The 23,399-nt window shown below is 36.2% G+C and overlaps 3 protein-coding genes across 4 annotated transcripts; all 3 read right to left on the reverse strand.

Annotated features, from left to right (window-relative positions):
- Nucleotides 1-14: 14 nt before the first annotated feature.
- On the reverse strand, nucleotides 15-5,869 carry LOC307140431 (E3 ubiquitin-protein ligase DZIP3). The gene is made up of 4 exons (XM_079839978.1): nucleotides 4,921-5,869; nucleotides 2,812-3,069; nucleotides 1,428-1,526; nucleotides 15-1,075 (listed from the first exon to the last, which is right to left on the reverse strand). The coding sequence occupies exons 1-4, from the start codon at nucleotides 5,095-5,097 to the stop codon at nucleotides 968-970; spliced, it is 642 nt and encodes a 213-aa protein (XP_079696104.1). The 5' UTR covers nucleotides 5,098-5,869; the 3' UTR covers nucleotides 15-967.
- On the reverse strand, nucleotides 5,853-9,139 carry LOC307140429 (PI-PLC X domain-containing protein 1). Its single transcript, XM_079839975.1, has 6 exons — nucleotides 8,774-9,139; nucleotides 8,523-8,659; nucleotides 8,149-8,277; nucleotides 7,907-8,062; nucleotides 7,284-7,464; nucleotides 5,853-7,185 (listed from the first exon to the last, which is right to left on the reverse strand). The coding sequence occupies exons 1-6, from the start codon at nucleotides 8,874-8,876 to the stop codon at nucleotides 6,938-6,940; spliced, it is 954 nt and encodes a 317-aa protein (XP_079696101.1). The 5' UTR covers nucleotides 8,877-9,139; the 3' UTR covers nucleotides 5,853-6,937.
- A 3,528-nt stretch (nucleotides 9,140-12,667) lies between these two features.
- rgn (regucalcin) lies at nucleotides 12,668-23,069 on the reverse strand. 2 transcript variants are annotated; one of them, XM_079839976.1, is made up of 7 exons: nucleotides 22,951-23,069; nucleotides 21,775-21,940; nucleotides 21,377-21,562; nucleotides 18,031-18,237; nucleotides 17,804-17,935; nucleotides 15,802-15,956; nucleotides 12,668-15,715 (listed from the first exon to the last, which is right to left on the reverse strand). In XM_079839976.1, exons 2-7 carry the CDS (start codon nucleotides 21,935-21,937, stop codon nucleotides 15,665-15,667), a joined length of 894 nt encoding a protein of 297 aa, XP_079696102.1. In that variant the 5' UTR covers nucleotides 21,938-21,940; nucleotides 22,951-23,069; the 3' UTR covers nucleotides 12,668-15,664. The 2 variants fall into 2 exon arrangements, with proteins under 2 accessions (XP_079696102.1, XP_079696103.1); XM_079839977.1 differs by lacking the exon at nucleotides 22,951-23,069 and adding an exon at nucleotides 22,059-22,153.
- Nucleotides 23,070-23,399: the final 330 nt, after the last annotated feature.

Genomic DNA, 23,399 nt, shown 5'->3' on the forward strand with positions numbered 1-23,399 from the left:
AGGAGTAAAAAGTATAAGCCAATATTTTACTCATTTACAATTTTTGACTAAACAACAATACTCAAGTGAAAGCTATTAGCTTTTGAATTTGACTGATGAAATCCACAAAAACATGTTTACGTCAGAGTAACTTAAATGTGCAAAATAATGCCTATGTAAGGCTCTAAGACATCAGATTGTTATAGTGTGATATTTCACACTTATAGTTGTTTAAACCCTGATCTCAGACAGCGTTTGAGTCAAGTTGACAAATAAAACATACTTTCTTTGGGCCAAAATGCATGATGAATACAGAACTGATTACATTGACATTTTTTTATTGGCTGTTTTCAAAAAAAGTTTAGTAAACTTCACAAGAATGTGATTTTAGTTCAGTAAGACTCATTGTGTATATTTTCAATAAAATAATAGATGTGTCAAGATGACCAGTGAAATACAGTAAACTCAAAAGTACAAATTCCCAAAATATATATACTGAAGTATAGTAAAGAAGCACAATTACGCAAGTACACACCTGGTGAACAGACAATGCAAGCCTACTTTTGGTTGACAGCATTACATTAATCACATGTTTTGAAAAACAGAACTTTTTAATTTACATTTCGAGTACTCCAAATTACTTACACATATATGAGGTGCATTTTACAATTTTACAAATTCATACAACTTGTTCAGTTTGCTTAAATGTATGCAGAAAAAGATAACCATGATACAAAATAACATTCATTTTCTTAATATGTAAATACAATTAAAAAAAAGAATTTTACACTCAGTGGTGGCAAAAAGAGATGTTCTGCCCACCTGTTTCACCTGAATAAAATCTCCCTGCGATTGGTCATATGACCACCTTTTTTAATTTTTTATAGAAAAAAGCTGTTCCTTTCATATCCATTGTCAGTTGTCCGCATCATGTAACCATCCTGTAAAAGCTGATGTCCAAGGTAGTTTGAATGGGTGCTGGAAGAGCTCAGGGCACTATTACTCTGGTAGATGTCCAGTACAGGGGCTCTGGCATGGCAACCTGCTTTTGACATGTGGGACAGGTCTGCTTGGTCCACAGCCACTCCTCTATGCACTAAACCACCGGCAGGAGCACAAAATTCAATTACATTCAGCTGTTTTGTACAGTGCTTTCAACAACATATTCTAAAGCAGCTTTACAAAGGACAGTATCTCAATACCCAAGAGAACAAGTCCCATGGGACAATGGCACGTATATGAAAGGTGGCTAGGGAGAATGAAGAAGAACTCTTAGGAGAAAACAATGGCTCAGCAGTTACAGTCAGTTAAAATGTAGAATAGGTAGTCGCTAATCTGAAATGTCCTGATTTCTGGGCCATTTATATTTGTCAAATTTAACATCAGAAATGTTTTTCCAATTTCTAATACATAAACTGGCTACCAGTTTATAAAGTCTGAAGCTTTACCTCACTGTGGAAGCTGTGGGAACAGTGAAGCTCTCTGATACCTCCTCCTCCTTTGCGTAGGTCGTCATGACAGATCAGACACAAACTGTCCGCATCACTCTACAAAACAAACACCACATTATATCATCCAACTGGATTTGTTTAACCCCACATTATATTTGATCAGCAATACAAAATGTTATTCCATTTCACATTTTTTATTTAATTAAAGAGACAGTTCTCCCAAAATTAAAACAAATTTGGACCCTATTGACTTTCATTTCATTTAAAACATTTAAATAGGATTGAATGTGAATAAGAGATGTGTAAAAGGTTTTATACTTGAGTGAATGTATGGGTGCTTTGCCAGTATTTTTCTCAGTCACCATGAAATCAAAATGGACAATTCTTATTTTTTTTGTGGAATACTGTAATATTTATTATAAATGATTTATCTATCTGTGCATAAGTTCCCCTCTTCCCTTCCCCTTTTGCAGCGACATCTCTTCTCTGATGACATGTTTACTTGTGCGAGGGCGGGACAACCTGCCTGTCACTCACATAAATCCACCAATAGCAAACCACAATTATCCAACCATCCAATCAATTCCCCATGGAAAAAATCAAGTCCCATACATTTTTTCTTGTTAGAGAAGCCGTTTTACTCATAAATACATAACAATAGGGGACTGTCTGCTAAAAATATGCTAACTCTTTATTGTGATGCTCCCCCAACAGACATTCTACTGACTATAAGTAGCTTTGCAACTACATGTCAACTTATTCTAACCCTAACCCCACCAGTCTATTAATACTCTACTCAGTGCCGTGCACAAGAAGGCTTGAGCCCCTGGCCCTGTAATCGTGAAAGTGCCCTTTTCGACCGTACCGCAGGGGGAAACACCCAGGGGGCCACCGAACGCAAAGGGGGTTACTTATAGTCAACAAAATGTGTTAAAGGGACCATCAAAATAAAGTGAAACCGAGAATTTAAATGAATTATAATCAATTTACTTCTATTTGCACCATTATTTATCACCCCAAAAAAAGACATGTCTTAAACCAGAACCAGAAGCGCTGCTTTTGGTAGATTGCATTGGTCATTATGGAAATGACCCATTGTTGTTTAATTTGTGCGTGCAGAACTTTCCACTTCCATTGGCACTTTTTTGGAATTGCGCCCTCACGCAGATGTGCCTTTTAGTAAACCTGGCTAAGAAAATTAGACTTAAGATTCTCGACAGGCTGTTTGCTGTTTGTTTTTTTAGCTTTATTTATTTCGTTTTTAGCTTCGGGATATAACGTGTTGTATAGCACTGATAAAGCCTCAGATTTGCTCCTGATTGAATAACCTTTTGGTAATCATTCACATCTTAAAAAACAAAATCATATAAATCACACAAACCAGAGACATGACATTGCGGCTCCTAAATCGGGCTTTCCTCTCCAGAGGCTCATGCACCTCAGGGATGGTAGGGATGGCATGTGGGCATCTTTCACATGTGCTGCCCTTGGTTTGCGTTCCCACTGCATTATTGCCAACATGGCTGGAGCGAGAGCACGGCCTCGCCTCAACGCTCTGAAGACAGTGGCTCGGGTAAGCTGGCCTTGGGACCACGGTGGTAGCGTGCAGGCGGCTCAGATGCATCGCATTCAGCTGAGCCTGAAAAATATGCATAAAATAAAGGCACATACAGTTCAATGACATTATAACAATAACAGTATAACAATAGTTCAATCATGACAACTCTCTTAATAGATTTAGCATGTTATTGAAAATGGAAATGTTATTGTGGCCTTGGCAGACTAGATCCGCTACGCTGCTGCTGCAGAGCGAGTATGGACTTGCTACTGCTAATAGATACACAGACACACTGCTGTGAGGAAGTAAGATATGCTGCTGCTGCATAAATAGACAAACATAAATGCCGTAGCAGATCTAGGCAGGTGGAGCTGGGGGAGGTGGAGGGTTTCAGAGGAAATCTGAGAGCGCGCTGCAGGACTAGCTTAAAGCAAACAATGAACCAGACTATTTAAATGTTGAGCAAGCGATCTCATTGCCTGCAGGATCAGCTTGTGCCATGCGGTAATGATGTGACTGCTTGCAGATTGCAAGTAAAGGACCTATCAGCCTACGGCCTCTAGAGTTTCATGACTGAACGAGATATCAGTGAAAAGTTTCATTTAAATTTTTAGAAGTATTTGATTTCTCCTTCTTTTCACTTCCTAAAATGATTGACTTTGTTTTTTTCCAAGGAACATGAAATGGAACACATAATGGAAGTCAGCGGGCTTCAATGGTGTTTGGTTCCCAATGGTCTTCAAAATATTTAATTTTCCATAGAAGAAAGAGATGCATACAGGTTTGCAACCACATGAAGTTAAGTAAAGGATGATGTAATTTCCATTTTGGGGTGAACTATCCCTGTAATGGCAGCAGCACTTGAGCTACAGAACTCCTCAAGTTTGTGTAAAACTAGGTGATCCATGTTATCCAGTATGTGAGAATGACCCAAAGAGCATTTTGTACAATGAGGTCACCTGGAAGACTAGAGGAGAATTTCACCCATTTCTTATTATGTCCTCATGTTTAAAATTATTTTCAAATGTTCCAAAAAACTAATATCAGCCTATCTGAAATGTCAGACTTTTTACTAGTGTCTACTTTAATCAGTTCTGTCCTAACACTGGAAGGTAATTTCAGGACAAACTCTTCTTAAGAGTTTAGATTATGCAAAATGTGTCCTGATTTGATCTCTGATAACATTAACCGGTAAATCAAAGTGAACATTTAGCATTTTCACAGCTGTGAGACGCACCTTTTGATTTGCAACCTGAATTATCTGTTTTTCTGTACAAAATGTGACGTTTTAATGATTCATAATTGTATTGGGTCTTCATTCCTGTAGGGAAAATTGTGTAGATTTATGCGCTATGCTTTTGCAAACATCATTATTTAGCTGAATAATAATTTTTAACAAATCAGTGGTTAAAATAATTGGTTTAAGCTTAAGTCTGCAACACTATTTTTACATAAGCTTTCATACATAAAGGAAGTAAGGATAAAAATAAGAGAATAAACAGAAAAAAAATATTAAAATAAAATGCCAAATTTACTAAGGAGGGAAGAGAAATATATTGCTAGTGAAAAAGCCCCTAGTAAGCAAGTGTGGCTTTGAGATTCTATTTAAAAGTGTTAATTGAATCAACTGCTCGTCTGCCTTCTGTAAGACAAATCCAGAGCTTGGCCCCATAGATACTGGTGTCTTTCTGCTCTCATTTAAAGAACGTGTGCCATAGCACTCAAACTCAAACAGGCTTTCCTGTAGCTAAAAAAGTAGAGCATGGCACTAGCAACGCCAAGGTCATGGGTTCGATTCCCAGGGAAAGCAAGAACTGACAAAATGTAAAAATGTGTACCTTCAATGCAATGTAAGTCGCTTTGGATAAAAGCGTCTGCGAAATGCATAAATGTAAATGTAACTTATACAAGCTATGTGTATTGTGTACTGACCGGGCATGGAAGTGAAGCTCTGCGACTGGCCAATGATCGACTTGGAATTGGGATATCCCAACTGCTCTTTCTCCCAGCCTCTGTCTCCTCTTCCTCTTGTTGTTCTTCTTCCTCCTGCTCCTCTACATCTCCCTGCAATGTTGTAAAGATTTCATCTTCCTCTTCCTCGTTCTCCATGTTAAACAGCTGTATTTATCTCCAGTCCCTGAGACGAATACCTCCGAAAGAGAAACTTTGAGGGGCAGAAGCTTGAGGCTGCGTGAATGAGTTCTGGACAGGCCTTGGATTGCTGATTAAGCCTCTGTAATTAGATCCCCCGGTTTTCTTATCCCATCTGTTTCCTCTGTGGCTCTAAGCCTCATAGAGACGACACAGCCGAATGCAGGCTCCTTTAACTCCCGAGTAATCTGTTTAGGAGAAAGGTGGGGACTTGAAAGAGGAGGGAGGGGATTCTCAAAGCTCTCTGGAAGCATCTTGCTCCAGATTTGTTCAGAATGTTCTAAATAATTTGGATACATGTAGTGCACGCTATAATGCAGTCGTGAAAAAATTTGATTAAAATGACATCCAGGTCTGTGTCTCTGCATGGTATAAAACCATTATCTGAGTTTGTCTTGGAATAAATTAGATATTCAATTTAAAATAAAGTCTGAAAGACTTTCTGAAAAGTTTCTCTGTGATAATTTTCAGATAAGAAAAAAAAACCCTGTGTTTATTTACCTTATACACCCTACACACAAACTGTGTGAAAGGCATCACTGAACTGGATTATCACTTAAGTAGATACTATAAACGTTAAGCACCTTAGAAAACGCAATCAGAGGGGCCATCTAAAATTAGACCCCACAGATACATACATGTAACCCACATGGACAAAAAGCCAAACAAGAGTGTCAACAATAGATGAAGTCATGACAAGACATTAGATGTTACTATATGAATCTGCCTTTTTCATTTTGTCAAACATCCAAGAAAAGACGTTTAGTTAGACATTTTTAATGTTTGATGTAACAATAAAATTGCAAGTAACATTATTTTGAGGCATGTATCTCTTAGGGCCAGTTGTTCAAAAGTAATCTGATCAGATTTCAGCTGTCGGATTGGATCAAATCGTTCAAAAGAGAAAAAAAGGATTCTGAAATCAGATTAGATCACAAAATCCAATCTTGGTTTTGATCTGGATCAAATCACCAGTTTGTGTTGTTCAAAACTTTTTAGTAAGAGTGGGATACCTTTTGGGATATCCAAAAAAATTATACAGATCCCAGCAGAAGGGTGGATTTCAAGGACAAAAATGTAATACAAAAGAAATTCCAGCCTTTGTATTATTACATACATTTTTATTTTGCTCTTGATTAGTTTAACTGTTAAAGTAATACATTAGAAGTGGACATTATTATGCTACCGATTAAGCCTTTTGGTAACCTACAGTAAAGTAAAAAATATTTCGGTGTCATAAATAATCCCCAAACAGCTGTAAATATCAAACAAAAATATTATATTCAATTTAAAGTGCTTTTTATCACTTTTTGTAAACTAAATTGGCACAATCATGAACCATTCAATAGTTCTTGGCGGCTCCATAGAGCACTTGTAATCCAGATTTAGTAATCTGAAAAAGTGTGTATCTGGATCAGGGTGATTTAATCCAATTTGGCTTCGAAAAACTGGCACAAAAGTAAGATGGATTACCTGATCCTGGATAGCAAAACATGTAACTTCCAAATCCAGATAATTCTGATACAGATTAAACTTTTTGAACCACTGGCCCCTAAATAAACAAGAACCTAAATATGGATTACCTCTAGATGGCAGCAATGCACAATTTTTTTTTTTTCCCTGTCACAAAAGTTTCAGTTTAGGGACCGTCACAAAAGACTAGAAAATTATTAATATGTAAACATTCAACTCTTGCCTTATAATATATCAAGAATGTGCAACATAAACTCCAATAAAAATGCTACATTTTATGTAATACAGAGTTTTTTTTATGTAACATTTGTGGCATATTTATGGATCAAGTCTCTTTTAAGAGTGTTTGATTGAGTCCAATAACCAGCTGGGAGAATTTACTGCTGAAAGCCCCCACAAAATCTGCACAGATGATGTTGAAACATGTTTTGCCCGAGCCGGGACACTGATGCTTGACCCAGTTCAAAAGCAAACTGTAGGAGCTCAGGGTCATGCTTTGCAATGACTGGCATGGATGAGAAAGTATATACCTGGCATCCTCAGTTAGGTTCAGACCAGCAGCAAAAAACTTATCTGAAAACAAATTGAAGGAAGAACCTTTAGTGAAAGTTATCTTATTTCTTTGGTTATTATTTGGTGCAATTTGAACTCATTTTTTTATTGTGACTGACCTGGTCTCCCTTTCTCTTTCCTCTCCTCCAGGTAGGATATGACACGATTTGGATCGGATGTGTTTGCCCACCAATATTCACACTGGGGCCATAGTTCCTTATGTCCAGACGCAGCTGAGTCATCATATGACAGAATAACCTGATAACTGTGATTCCAACACTCCTGTAGTGAGGGTGTGACCTGAAATAACACAAATAACAAGGGAATTATAGAGGAGATAGTACTCAGCAGCTGGTCATGTGACCTCAACCTTAGGAAGCAACCCTATAAAATAAAATAGCTTTTACTGATCTTCTGATATAACTGAAGACGTCATCTCATGTGAATGTACATCTATGTGTAGAACTGTTTTTGAAAAGCCCAGCACATGACATTAAGCATTTTTTCCCTTCATTTTAGATAAATTGTGGCCATGTTGTACTACACGTGATCATGACTTAAATCAATTAAAATAAGGGAAAGAATTAATACAACATGGCCACAATTGAATTAAAATGATGGAATTAATGAATATAACTCATAAATATAAATGAATTCTTATCTCATGGTCATGATATCTTGCTGATTATTTAAAATAAATGACAACAATAAGATTTGCACTTTTTACATTAAACATACTTACATGATTGGGACAAATTTTATTGTTAAAAGTGCTTATAAGGAATTGAATGAGGTCTCTGTGTTGTTCCAGGTCCATTCCATCAAAGGCAGAAAGTGCAATGATGACCACTTCCTTGGTGTGCTGGTCTAACCAGTGAGCAACGTCTGTGAGCGCTTCCTTAAAATAACACAGCCAGAACACAACCAAAGTTATATATAAATTGGAAATGACGATTTAACTTTTTTTTTTAAATGATGATGTACCTTCACTGTCAGAAGAGAGTAGATCCCATGTGCAAAGTAGAACACTTTATTAGGGTCTTCTATCTTATGAGCTATTCTTAGATCAAGAAACCGAATGCCTAAATCCAACTGCTTAGAGATGCTGTCCTCCTGGATAAAAAAAGCCATGAAAAAATGCGGTACATCATCAAAACCTTTCATCATTTACCCACATTTGCAATGTTCTAAATCTACATTACATTTTATTCTTCTGTGGAACAAAATGAGGCAGAATCAGTCACCATGTTGTTGCAAATTAAGTGCAATGAAGCTGTTAGTTATGTTAACATTCTGCCTTTTGTGTTCCAGTGAAGAAATACATTCATAAAACATTGGAACAACATGTCTGTTACTACCTGTGTTGTTGCCCATTTGATTATACAGGGCCGAACGATACATGGAAATAATGTGTCTAACACTTGCACCACCTTCGACTCAGACTTCAGTACTGGGGACTGCTGATCTAAACAGTAAGTCATTGTGTCATGACTTCCTAAAAAAAACAAAGAAACAGTAAACAGATGTTGATCATTGTTAAATAGTCAATCAAAAGGCCACCAATTAATTACAAACAAAATTATTAAAGCATTTAAATAATCAGACGTACCGGGTATAGCGAGATTCCACAGCGGGGTGTTCCAAAACCTCGAGGGCATCCCAGACATCCAGTCAGAACAGCTGGAGATGCATAACCTTTCTTCGTCCTGCATTTATTACGTTTTTAAAATATGAACAGTACACCTAATCCTCTAAAACACGTATTACTGTAACGTTACCCCGGAAACAATGCAGAAAAAAAAACATTGTTTCCGCGTTTAACTTTGCCATGCGCAGTCAGACAAATGCACGGAATTCCGTTTAGTAGCCTATCTGAGATATGAATTTGTTAGAGTGTGGGAAATGTAAAGATTTTCCATGGTCACATCTCGTGACACTTTTCGTTTCTCGAATCTGAATGACAACAATGTTAGGGACCATCTGAAAATGCGGAATGGGAAGTGGGAACGTTAGCAAAACGTTCGTAGAACATTATTTTTGTCAGCTGGGAAGATTCTGATTCATATTCTGATAGACTCAGTGTTGAGCTGAATGATATAGCAATGTTATTCACCCCAACAAACCCTCTAGCATGTTGATGCTTTCTTTGTCAGAGCCCTGATGTTGCTGCTCTTTCACCCAGTCAAGCAACAGAGGGTAGGCCGTCATGTCATCATTCCCATCAAAAGTCAGGAGACCAGCATCAAACAATCCAAATGTAACACTCAAAAAGTGCTAAATGTACATTTCTTGGAGCATTTTGTTGCAACTAAACAGACTTTTTTAGTAAAGGTAAGGTAGGCTATTTTCTTTTAACTCAACCGGTCTGCCTATTTGTTTATTGTTATTGAGGTATGAAACGACCTTCTTATGAATTATCAGCCCACCAGGGGCCCGTTCTTCGTACCTCGCTTAATACATCTAAGATGATTTGACAGATCCCAGATCTTTTAATCGTGATAACTGATCTCTGGCTAATTTGGTTCTTCAAACGAATTTGCGGATTGGATTAAAATATCTGGATTAAATGATCTAAGATTACTGAGCGTTCTTTTTTCCCCTGAAGAGGGCAGATGCATCGATACTCGAAACCACGATCAGCAATGCAGCGATTGGCTGGCGTCAAGACAGCAACGTAATGACATCATATAATTAAAAAGCCACCTGGCAAAAAACTTGACAAAATTTGTTCTTATATCTGTTCAATAAAAAAAAAAAAAAAAAAAAAAATACCTTGACAAATTACACAAAAAACCCCCCCACGAATTTCTGAACCTTTATAAGGAAACAGCCAAACGACCAAACCAACATAAAAGTTATAATAGATAAATGATAAATGTTTTTTTTTTTTAAACATGATTACCAATTATTTATATTCGGGATTTTATACAGTATTTGTACACCCTTTACATTTTTATTTCAATGTTGTAATTTAATTTGAAGCAGATTTGTAACGTGACAGTTTCTTATGGGTCAAGATAAAATTATCCTCTCTTGCGCTGCATCAAGCCACTCCCGTAATATATTGATCACTTAATGCACGACTCAGAGTAACTGTACAACATGTGTGTAAACCAATAAAAACAAAATTATATAAAGTAATTATTCCATCACAAATAAATCGCTCAATCAAGTGGCTGTGTCTATAGTATTATACACAACATTATACATTCTCATATACATATACAATATAACATTTTTATATTATTATTTAAAATTATTATTATTGCCCCTGGTTCAGTAATGAACTCTTGTAATAAAGTAGCAGTGGCTGGGACAGATTTTAAGTATCACCTCAAGATGCAATCTAATCCTGTTTACATGAAATAAGCCTGCTCCCGAGCAGGTTTAAGCTAACGGACCTGTTACTATGACAGCAAGTCCAGGATGAGCTTCGAAGAACCAAACAATCCAAGATCATGCCAAATCATCAACAATCAAATCCAGCTAACTGAGTTAGCGAGGTACGAAGAACGGGCCCCAGTACTCAATTTGAGGCCATAAAACAGGATCAGAGACTTTTGTTGTCATAATAGAGGATGACCTGGTAGCCACTTTCCCATCAGTCCTTGAGTGAAGGCTTTAATTATTTTAATGGTTATTAAATCATTGTTGGAAGGATTTGTAGCATATGCTGTGGTCTCTGAATGAATTATTTCCCTCAGATCTTGACTGTTGATGAGAAATGTGAATGAGGGTTGTCATGGCACAACAGAGGATACATACCACTTGAGGCTTAGGACAGTTTTTCATAGGTGAATTTAAGCCTGCATGTTGAATTTGATTAGCCAACAAATTCAATTCTGTTCTTGTTCAGGGGAATTAAATGAAAGTGAATATTCAAAAACTTGACCCATAAATTAACACTAAAGTACAGTGGTCATTTCTACTAGGCTAATATTAAACTGCAATAATCATCAAACATATTAAATCTGTTTATCTGCATCTGTTCTTTATTGTTTGCCTTATACTGTATGTAATACAAAAGTGTGCCATTTGTGTCACTGGTAGAGTGAAGGGAGAGATGACAAAATATCGTTATTTGGAGGAGTAACAAGCTTGTTTTAATTATTTATCCTCAAACATCCAAACATTTAAAGAGGCAGTATTATGCCCTTTTACAAAGTCTTGATTTTACTTTTGGGTTCTAGAATAGGGTTTCATGCTTGAATGTTAACACGCGTGTGTTTTTTGTGTGTGTATATTTTCTTTTCACATATTTTACATTATTGCAGCACCTCTCTTCCCAGTAACACTCTGTTTAGTTATGGTTTCTATGAAGCTCCTCCCGAAAAGCACAATGTGCTCTGATTGGTCGGCTGGACCAGTGTGTTATGATCAGTCAACTGCTCCGAGTGTATTTAGGAAATGTCACACCCCTTACGATAACAGTTTCAACCACTGATTTATATAAATCTATAGATGAGTGGTTTCTACACACTACTGGGGATATTGTGACATGTAGCCTACGTTCCTGGCAGAAAACCCAAGACTACACTTGTTCAGAATATAAGAGAATAACTCCCTCTGGAGTGGACTTTGTGCTTTTTTAAAAGCTTTTTTCATGCTCAAACAGCAAATTACACACTAAAGAAAGTTGAAAGTGTAAAAAAGCATAAGGTCCTCTTTAAACTCTTGAAAAAAACAAAAACTACAATTCCAGAGATCATTTGACTGAACATTTAAAGAGGCATATATATATATATATATATTAAAATATATATATATATATATATATATTATATCAATATATATCTTACTTGAAGTTACTCATATATACAGCAAAGCAAATTAATCTATTCAACCTTTGCACCAAAACCTAAAGTTCCTTAAAAGTCAACATGAATTTGACCCAATTCACCCAATTCATTCTCTTAAAAGGGAAAGTTCACCCAAAAATGAAAATTCTGTCATAATTTTCTCACCCTTAAATTGTTCCGAACCTGTATGAACCTTAAAAGTCAACATGAATTTGACCCAATTCACCCTATTCATTCTCTTAAAGGGAAAGTTCACCCAAAAATGAAAATTCTGTCATCATTTTCTCACCCTTAAATTGTTCCGAACCTGTATGTGTTTCTTTCTTCTTTTGAACACAAAAGAAGATATTTTGAAGAATGTTGATGGACAAACAGTTGATGGACCCTATTAGCATAGTATTTTTTTTCTTTTTTTTCATATTATTGAATTCAATAGGGGCTCATCAACTGTTTGTCCATCAATATTCTTCAAACTATCTTTTACTTTTAACAGAAGAAAGAAACATACAGGTTTGAAATAATTTGAGGGTGAGAAAAAACAATGACAGAATTTTCATTTTTGGGTGAACTATCCCGTTAATGCATGGTATAAAAATACTTTTCAGCTGACATCATGAATCAGTCTTCCTTTTCAGCCTCTTCCCTCCAACCACCATTCTGGTACATAACAGCTACTTTTTCTGATCCAATCAATTCCCAGTGGATAAAATAATGCCCTATGGTTTATTATGTTATCAAAATCACATCATTTTTACAATCATGCTTGCTGGACTTAATTTAGTAATTCCCTTCAGCAGCACAGCTAAACAAGCATCAAGTTTATGGTTAATATACATTACAACCATCAAGTAAAATTACCTACAAATCCACAAAAATGTATCACTCTCAATAATTTCCTGAAGTCAACATTGCTCTTTTTTTTAATGTAAACAAGATTTAAATTTTTTTTTCCACAGATATGTACCCATGTAATTTCATCTTTAATTTAAGTCATTTAGACAAACTGCTTAGAATATCTAAAGCCCTATTCGGACGGTAATTGTTTCTCATGGTGACATAAGGTATTTTCAACATTTAGGGGCTTGTTGATTGTATTGCCATCCGAATCCAGAATGCCATTGTTTTTCTCCCACTACCCACGTAAAAATCCACATCACTGAGTTTACTAGAAGAGATCAATTAAAGATTCACTGTTTGATCCTTTTTGACCACTGCCGAGCACCGCACGATAAGTGTTGCGCTTTGGATGCATTTTAAAGATGTAGTCTACACTTTTATTACTGAAATGCCGGAAGCAATATCAATTTCCTATCAACGCTCAGAGAAGAAAGAGAAGAAAAGCACATAAACATTTGAAATGGGCCGATATTATGGCAGCAATTATATACATTAAAATTATAAGTCAAGCAGTTTTATGTTTATAAGAGTCTGTATTAACTTATTTTCGCTAATTTCAACATTTTAAACCATTTTAACGATCAGGTTAAGTCACCTTCATTTATATAGCGCTTTTCAAAATATAGATTGTTTCAAAGCATCTTTACTGTGATAATAGGAAATTAATGGAAGAGAGGTTGTTTTGGCTGTACATCAGCTCGAGAAAAAAAGTTATTGTCCAGCTAAAGTACGTTTTTGATTGATTAATTTCCGTTGTAAATAATCATTAGTTATTTACTTTGACACCATTTTCAACCAAAATAGAAAATCTCAATGCGTTCTGGCCACTCATCCGCATGGAAACAGCGACCAGCGGCTAGAAAACGCAAACCCCGAAAGAGGTTTTGAAATAGTTTTGAAACGATACGGTTATCATCTTCGTGTAAACTTAAAAAAAAAACGCGAATCTGTGAGAACGGTGACGGCATGCACGTAAGCACAGGGCTCTGAACCGGTTCAAGGAACGAAAACGAAAACCGGAAACAACCGAAATTTTAAGAGGAACAAAAACGAAAACGAAATCAAAATCAATTTGAATTGTTCTGAACAGAAACGTTAATTTGAAATGACCATTAACCGGTTAATAACGTTATTTTATCGTTCTCTTTAATATTTTAATTTGGCAGTGACCAATAATGAATTGAGTAGTACAGCATGTGACGTTGACGGATCAAGCGTGAGTGAAATGCCCGCGCACCAGTCATCTATGAATCTACGGTTACGCAAGTCAGTGTAGAGCACGCATTTTCATGCCTCAAGTAGACATTTCTTTCCCCACTGAGGTCTACAATGAAAGCGCAGGTATTGAAGGACATTATTTATATGTTTAAATAAGCAGTACGGACTTTAAGCTCAAATAGTGTAATTTAGGCTAGTTTGTGGATTTCGTTTAAGCCTATCCAAGTAGGTTACTAGCATCTATCAAACATTTTTCCTACAGTCTTTCAGATTGCCAATACAGGACAGGTCAATGTTTTCTATATAGACGGTTGATGCTTCGTATTAAATGGTATGTTATATTGCATTAAATGATCAAGCTTTATTAGCTGACTGAATTTGATTATGTGATGCAGTGTTGCGCAGTGTTTGCTTTGAAATTAGCAGTTGATGGTGCATTAAAAGAGCAATGGTTATCCAGTTTATTTATTCTTTATTCATGCAATTTTTAAAACAAGTCGTGTTGAAACTTTCCGCTTTCCGCTCCATTAAAACAGGTCAATATTTGTCCCGCTGTTTATGCTTTGTAATTAATGCATGTATTTCTGTTGTGGTTTTAAAAATGTTATGAAATAAATATTCAAGTTTAATTATCATGCATTATATTATTATTGAGTGAAAATTAGTCTTTATTTATACATATTTGTTTTTTTGGCTAAATTAAATTAAAATAACGTTTTTAACCGTTATTTTTTCAAATCAAACCGTTTTCGGGACAGTAATGTTTAATGAGGAACGAAAAAACGGAAACGTTAAAATATCGATTCTGCTCGGAGTGAACCGATTTATATTTTTTTCCGTTTTTAAGCCCTGCGTAAGCAATATGTTTAGTCTATAGGCAAGCACGTTTTAATATGTATGTGCACAGACGCGCAGTTTTTCTTTATAAATTATCAAATGACTTGTCTGGATTGCATAATACAGCGTTTTTAGTCGTTTCCAATAATTTTGATAACTTTTTTATCTGTACAGATGGGAAGTGAAGGAGGCCTTCACAGGGGAGAGTCTAGTTGACACGGTCTCTGCTGACACTTCAGGGCTGCATTGTGGTCGTGTCTAGGAACAAGTTCACCATCTGATCTGGATACGGCCTGGATCTGGCAGACTACTGTAAACCACGGGATAAACAGAGAGACTAATATTAGCGTAGATGCCATTCTTCTTAAGATGTAACAAGTGCATCAGTTATGGGAAGGGTTCCTGGTTCCGGCTGACCTAGTTAATGCAGCCTAACTATAGCTCATATATCTCCCTATTTTTAAACAGATTTATGATCAGATAACAACTAGGATATTATTGTTCTATTATTAAAGTAAATAAGAATGTATTCTTATTAATCCAAGCATATGGCATTTTATTTAAGTTTAAGTTATGCAGTTGAATGCAAAAACACATTCAGTGTAAATGGACCCTAAATCATCTGAAATTAGCTTTTTTCTAATATTATATAAAGTATATAATATTATGATTGCACAATTAGAACATTGTTGTAGTATTGTGACAGAAAAATGATCACGTTTTCATCAACATCACTTTTTCCTTTGTTTTCATCCAGTGTATGAATATGGTGGGATGCCCTTCACTCCTAAACCAGACACCTGGAGTAAGAACAAAGAATATAAAGTGTCATTATGTGTCAGAGGTGATATCATGCTACTCTGTGCATGATATGAAATGAGTCTACCTTAAAAATGCAGCCGGCCCCAGGTTGCTTGGCCATTGAATCTGAATCCATGCCTGTATACGCTGAGGTGACGTAGAGATCACTGTAGTCCTTCCCTCCAAAACAGCATGAGGTGGTTTTCTCAGCTGGTACTTTCACTGTCTGCAGCCGTGTGCCTGAGAGGGGAAGTTCATTAATTACTGAAAGAAAGAAAAAAAAGCCTAGACTTCCCGAGAACATGCACACCTATTCTTTGTAACATTAGGCAGTTTTGAACTTATATGCCGTTTAATGTTTGATGATCGGTGATCGCATTATTTTACATTTGCTTAAGCAACTTTCTATCACTTGTTTCTGCTTCTTCTTCATCATCATCATCATCTGTTTTAAAGGTGCCGTGTGTAATATTTATGAGGATCTATTGACAGAAATGCAATATAATAAACATACATAATGAACCGTTATGTTCAAATAGACTTTCCTGTCAGTATAAGTCAAGTATACATAAATGCAATTTTAAATATATTTCTGAGAAGTAGCCTACATAAAGTATATTTGTGAGAAGTACATAAAAAGTAGAGCTTATTTTAGTTTAAAAGAAATATACTAATAGCACACTTGAATAAACTTATTTTCCGTAAGAGATGTTATTATGAAATTATCCATACATTCGAATCCTCAGGTATTCGAATCCTGCTGTCTTCACTTTTTTGCTCGCTTTCATCACTTTTGCTTTTATTCTAATGCACTGACTCGTTCGTTAAAGGGTTAGTTCACCCAAAAATTAAAATTCTGTCATTAATTACTCACCCTCATGTCGTTCGACACCCGTAAGACCTCCGTTCATATTCGGAACACAAATGAAGATATTTTTGTTGATATTTTTGTTGCCTTTCATGGGTCTTGGGAGTTTTAATGTACTGAATGCCAATGGAGGCCTATCTGAAGCCTTTCTCAGCCATCAGCTTTCAACAAAAATATCTTCATTTGTGTTCCGAATATGAACGGAGGTCTTACGGGTGTCGAACGACATGAGGGTGAGTAATTAATGACTAACTAATGGTGAACTAACCCTTTAAGCTAAGCAGCCAATCAGAGTTCCCTCTCTCACCAACGACATGACGCCCAGAAACCCCCAACGGCGTCCAACTGAAGCCAACAAAAAATCAACAACAAAGCCGGCCAAGGCTCAAAAACGGCCCAACATTGGCTTGGTGTGTCCCGGCCTTAAAACCCGGAAGATAAGTAAAATTTGCGAGTCTTTTTTACTCATATTCTAACCTGCATTTACTCTTATGCTTATCAAGGCTACATTTATTTGATCAAAAATACAGTAAACACAGTAATACTGTGATATATTATTATAATTTATAAAAGCTGCTTTATATTTTATCATATTTTTATAATGTAATTTGTTCCTGGAAGGGCAAATCTGAATTTTCAGCAGTCTAATATGCTTATTTGGTGCTCAAGTAACATTTATTATTATTATCAAAGTTAAAAAACAGTTGTGCTGCTTTTGTGGAAACCATGATACATTTTTTAAGGATTCTTTTATGAATAAAAATTCAAAAGAACAGCATTTATTTGAAATAGGAATCTTTTGTAAAATTATAAATGTCTTTACGGTCACTTTTGATCAACTTAATGTGTCCTTTCTGAATAAAAATCACATTAAACTCAAACTTTTGAACTGATATTTGTGATTTGGGAATATGTCAGGATTATGTTTTTTAATATTCGTGAGTTTGATGGTAAATTATGGAAGCAACAGTGTGCAGGCCTTTTGTTCTTCTTCCCTTAGAAATTTCCTACAGGGTTTATTGGTCAATTTAAATAAATTAAGGTTAACATACTTGAGGAGATGTTCACGTTTTGATCTACAACATACATTTTACATACTGTAACAGTCATACCTCAAATGTGAATTTTGAAAAGTACAACAAATTACACATTTCACCAACTGGGCTATTTGATACTCACATACAGCAAGTATTTAATACACTTTTACAAACTCACACACCTGTTTGTGGGTCGATACGCAGCACTCTTCCACCATTGAAGCAGGCAACCCACAGTTTGCCCTCTGTGTCTATGCACATCCCGTCTGGTATGCCTTCATCTTTCTCCATCTTGTAAACCATCCTGCGGTTAGCTTAAACACAGATAAAATAAAAAAATACACATATTTTACAAAACCACACAAACTAAATTTTTGCATATCCACAATCCAATGAAAATCAAACTCACATAGCCCTCCAGTCTGGATGTTGTAATCGAAGGCCTCCACCATGAACGCCAGACTGTCGATGTAATAGAAAATGCGGTGATCCAGTGACCAGTCCAAACCATTGGAGATGTGCACTTGGTCAAAATGCTGGACAACGGAGTGGTCAGGATGGAGGGTGTACAGCGCTGCATCCACCACATCAGGCTTCATGTCCAAACACATGGTACCTTGACACAGTAAAGGAGAAGTTGGAATGGCACAGTCCAAATGGAAATAATTCAACTAGCTTATTAACTGTAAAGAATTAAAGAGATCACACAAAAATGTAAATTCTCTCATCATTTATTCATCCTCATGTTGTTCTTTTGTGCTGAACACAAAAGAAGATATTATATCCTGTTGAATCCCAAAAAGTTTCATTGTATTTTTTTGGGAACGGAAAAGGTTCAAAATGTTCATATCGGTGCATTCCTAGTCAGAACTTATAAGTATTACAGTGACAGATCTATACATAAGCAAAACATGAGGGCTCGTATCATAAATGTTTAAAACCTCTGCTCTCTTTTCATGTATCCTGGTCTTTGTTTTTTATATTGCCTGTAGATAAATATGATGGCTTATGCAGCAGATCACAATTTAAATAAATGCATAAACGCTTACTTTAATATCCTCTCTGTTTACTTTTTATCGTTCTTTTGCGCATGAGGGTCAGTCCATGACCATGATGTGTTCGCATTGGAATCTGATAGGGGTGTAACGGTAAACAAAACTGACGGTTGGGTACGTACCTCGGTTTTGAAGTCACGGTTCGGTACGGGTTCGGTACAGCAGTTTTAAAAATGGCTTTTTATTTATTTTTTATTAAACAGTGGTTTACTGAAAAAATTGTGTCTGTCCTTAAATGAATTAAATTATAACTAAAAGTTTCTTAAAGATAATGCTGTAAACTATATAGGGAGCCCTTACTTGCACATTATTACTATAATATTAAAGGTTAACAACAGAGCCCAAACTATTAGCCTATATTCAGCTGATATTCATGTTTAGATATAGGATAGCCTAATCAACACTCAAATAACACATTGTGTGCAAACATGTAAACTTCACATAAGGTAGTTTTTGCAATAACTCCTAAATCTAATTATAAATATGTTTTTTCTCCAATTCGTTGTTGAAATATAATCTTAGTGACTGTCATTTTCATGAGAGATTTATCTAAACATAGCCTTAAATAATCAAGACTCTAACTAACAGGTTAAGTAGAATTAATAATTTTATATATATATATATATATATATTATTCAACATGAATAATAATAAATACCTTAAGTTATTAATTCATGTTTATTCTTCTGGAAGAGATGATCGCGTTCACTCACTCGCGCGCGCACGCCGCGGCCGCTTGAATTGACGCGCCTATACCCTCCTGAGACCCGAGAGTTTGCCTGGTGTGCATTTTATAATTGTTCTTGCTTTTTGGGATATGTAGGACCTAATAAGTACAATACCTAAAATTTGTTTTTGTACAGGAAGTAGTTTTTGCAGAAAAAGATGTCCTCATGTGAGGACAGTGGGTCTTGAAATATTATTTGCTGTTGGGGCCAGAAGGTCCTAATTAGTCAAAATTCAGCTTAATTCAAATTTTTCTGCTCTTGAAAAAGAAAGTTTTGCTATAATAACGTAAAAAACGTTAAAAAAAATTAGAGATCCAGCTGAGGTTTGAGTATGACTATCTGCCGATATCCGATATTTACTAGAATGATTTACCATGATTTACTCTGCTCACACACACACACACACACACACACACACACACACACACACACACACACACACACACACACACACACACACACACACACACACACACACACACACACACACACACACACACACACACACACACACACACACACACACACACACACACACACACACACACACACACACACACACACACACACACACACACACACACACACACACACACGCTCACACACACACACACACACACACACACACACGTTGTTGTTTTTTTTCAATGCTAGTGTGATCCATCTAAATATTCCCATGTTTAGCTAAAGCTATGGTAGAAAAAATAACGTTATATAGTCCCAATGCCCTCAAACGAGTGCTTCACATTTATTGATGTCCTAGAGTGCTACTATTACTAAAATATGTCAAATTTTAATCTCCATATGATGATAGAGACAGTATTGTACATAAATACATTTGTTTCATTCATAAAATTTGAATAGATTTTTTAACTGGTTCCTTTTTTTTTGGGAACTGGAGAAGAAGGTTTTTGCTGATATTCCAACCATTTTGTTCTCACTGACAGTGGTGTAATGGTGTGATATCACCACCAGATGGTGTGGGCAGTGTCCCTAAATGTGGCCAACAGGTCTAAGATTTACAAAATTGACTATCATTGTGTCAAGAGGCAAAAATGTAATGTCCTCATATGAGGTCGCTGGGTCTCACGAGGATACAGTGATCAGTCGTCACATTAAAGAGCATCAAAACGGCATTTATCGTTTGAATTTCGTGATAAAATGGACTGAATACTTAATATGTTCGAGTGGGAACTAGGATTGAAGTGTGTTCCGCGCTTAAAACAAGCCTACTGTTAACTGTTAAAGATTGCATTCGGTACACACGCGCACCGAACCGAAAGCCCTGTACCGAAACGATTCGATACGAATACGTGTACCGTTACGCCCCTAGAATCTGATATTGGCCACGTTTAAAAAAACAAAGTGAACAACTATACAAACAAAAATTTGGATCAGAGCAATTAATAGGAATTGAGCACTAAGGCTTGCAGTGTGAACGTAGCCTATGATACACTATACAAGATTAAACGATTGATTCTTGCGACCTGACGGCCATTAACATTTACGAATCACCACGATACAATACGTCATATAGATTGTGACAAAATCGAGCGGATATTGTGTAGTCTGAACCCGGTGTAGTGCCGAATTCTGTGACCCACTGACCCTAGGGTTAGGATTGGGATTAGGTTGTATAAGCACAATACAACGCCTACTAGGGTCACATAATTTGGTTAATCACAAAATTTGGCCCAACAACTGCATTAGTTAGCAACATTCTTCAAAATTATTTTATTTCTCCTTCTGTGTTCGGCAGAAGAAAGAAATCCATACAGGTTCGGAACATGAGGATGAGTAAATGATGACAGAATGTTCCTCCCTATCCATCCCTTTAAATTCTATCTATCAGAATTATTATCAGCTTTTGTAAATTACAAAGGAGAACTACAACTGTCACAAAATAACACTCACAAGTTTTACACATTCTTATAGTTTACACATGCAGAGTAAAATGTCATTTCTACAATACCTGCAAAAAACCTGCCAGCTGGATCTACTTTTCCATCATTGAAGCGAGTGTTTGGTTTTTCCTTGTCATTGACATGGGCAACAGCTGTAATCGAACGCTTTACCCAGTCAACAAATGCAAACCGAGTTCCCTCTGCGATGACGTAACCACCTGCCTGTCGTGGAACCACACAGCCTACAAGTTTCTCTGTGCAAAGAGATGATATGGCATTACAGTAACTACAATAACATAAATACAAGCTTATTCCACTTGAACCAATGCCTAATGCATATTTGAATAAAATGCAAGTTGAAAACATTGAATATTACTTTTAATGGGGCAACTGAGTGTTAAATTTGGTTTGACATTGAAAGTCACTAAAAATACAGCCCACACTAAACGTATGTCTTTAGGCTTACCTGTGGTAATACTCTCTATTTGACTGGTCAGAGAGTTCCACCGGCTGACCCTTTTACCCGTAATATCAACATACAACAAAGAGGAGTCCTTCTCCTCCCAGACTGGACTCTCACCGACTTCCGTCTTTTCTTTGATAACACATTCAACTTTTATGGACGACATGACCTAAAGCACAAAAGTATAGTTCATTTAAGTGTATGATGTCCTGAAACAACTTTTACCTTAGACACTGCTTAATTAAGTAAACAAAAAAAAACTAAGTTCAGAACAATAAGCCACGTACCAAATAATAAACTACACTTGCAGCTCCTTTATTTTCTGTAGATTACGCTCACTTTTCGCACACACTTCCGATGTTCATGTAAATATAACTTTATCAGCCATATAATTCATCTTGTGTATGAACTGAATCATTTCTGCACCACTAGTGGCACCAAATAGAATTGCAATAATTAACTGTCAAACCGGTTTCCCAACACAGCACAGCCCCCGTCTGCCATTGGTCGAGCAAACAGGTAGTCCCGCCCCAAACCCACGCCATTGGTTGTTGAGCCAAAAGCCATACTATTATTTAGCATTATGTAAATGTTTGTTAATCCCTTATTATTATAAAGTGTAACCATTTAGCATTATAAAAATAGCTTACATTTAATATGGATCATCAATACAGAACCTCAATAAATTCACTGAGCTTTGAATGAATGTGTGTCGTGAATGTTAATGCAGTGTTAAAGCTGTAGTTGTCCATATCTAGATTCATGTTAAATAAAAATGTGAAAACACGGACATTAATGCAGGCATGTGTTACAAATGAATGATCATTGCTCAATCACAATTTGTCGTTGTGTAACACGATCGTGTCCACAAACGAGCTGTCATTAGAAATACACAACCAAAAAATTCTCATTATAAAACTGAATGTAAAACAAAATAAGACTGCGTGCAATGTAAACATAAGCGATTTGTAAGACAGACGCCACCACAATGTTTCATTTGTAGATAGCGAAGTTAAACAAAACAATCAGAACTGGAGAAATCAGCTAATTTTTGTGCAGTCTTCTGAAAGAGTTGAACAACAAAACCACGTGATAAAGAAGTCATGCGACTCCTGAAACCCGCGTTTTTTGGACATAACATTGCCTGCAAACTAAACTAAGACGTTTGTGTTGTCGTACCTTTTAACTTGTATCCTCTTTTCCTCACTGGTCGGTGGTCTCTCTTGCAAGTAGTTTTCGTACTTTGCAAGGTTTCCGCCTGTATATATGTTGTGATAGTGAAATACAGCGTCCTCTGCGGTCATACTTATAAATGCACCCCAAAATCTGGATAAAAGTGCAGGTGAGAGGAGTTTGACCCCAGTATCTCAATCCTTGGGCATGAGAATAAAGCGTGACTGTGGTAAAAACATCAAAGACCAGAATCAAAAGTGTATATAGCCCGTATCCGCCAAATTAGAACAAAAAGCATGCTTTTGTTTCAAAAAGTCGAAATTGACATACTATGTCATATTTATGAGATGAAAAGTCTAAATTATGACTGGAAAAGTCACAATTATGACATAAAAAGTCAAAATTGTGAAACACAAAGTTGAAAATATGACAAACGGTCGAAATTATGAATTTTT

Source organism: Gobio gobio (genome assembly GCF_949357685.1).
Source record: "Gobio gobio genome assembly, chromosome: 17".
NCBI lineage: Eukaryota > Metazoa > Chordata > Actinopteri > Cypriniformes > Gobionidae > Gobio > Gobio gobio.

Bases quoted from the DNA above. Each gene is read 5' to 3' on its own strand.
- LOC307140431 (XM_079839978.1), bottom strand. From the start codon at position 5,097: ATGGAGAACGAGGAAGAGGAAGATGAAATCTTTACAACATTGCAGGGA. The intron at 1,527-2,811 runs GTTTGTGTGATT...TTTGTTTTGTAG, and splicing joins GCCGCAATGTCATGTCTCTG to AGTGATGCGGACAGTTTGTG. The intron at 1,076-1,427 runs GTAAAGCTTCAG...CCGGTGGTTTAG, and splicing joins CCCACAGCTTCCACAGTGAG to TGCATAGAGGAGTGGCTGTG.
- LOC307140429 (XM_079839975.1), bottom strand. From the start codon at position 8,876: ATGCAGGACGAAGAAAGGTTATGCATCTCCAGCTGTTCTGACTGGATG. The intron at 7,465-7,906 runs GTAAGTATGTTT...GTGTTATTTCAG, and splicing joins ATAAAATTTGTCCCAATCAT to GTCACACCCTCACTACAGGA. The intron at 7,186-7,283 runs GTCAGTCACAAT...ATTTGTTTTCAG, and splicing joins GAAAGAGAAAGGGAGACCAG to ATAAGTTTTTTGCTGCTGGT.
- rgn (XM_079839976.1), bottom strand. From the start codon at position 21,937: ATGTCGTCCATAAAAGTTGAATGTGTTATCAAAGAAAAGACGGAAGTC. The intron at 18,238-21,376 runs GTATTGTAGAAA...TACTGTGTCAAG, and splicing joins AGCTGGCAGGTTTTTTGCAG to GTACCATGTGTTTGGACATG. The intron at 17,936-18,030 runs GTGAGTTTGATT...TCTGTGTTTAAG, and splicing joins CATCCAGACTGGAGGGCTAT to CTAACCGCAGGATGGTTTAC.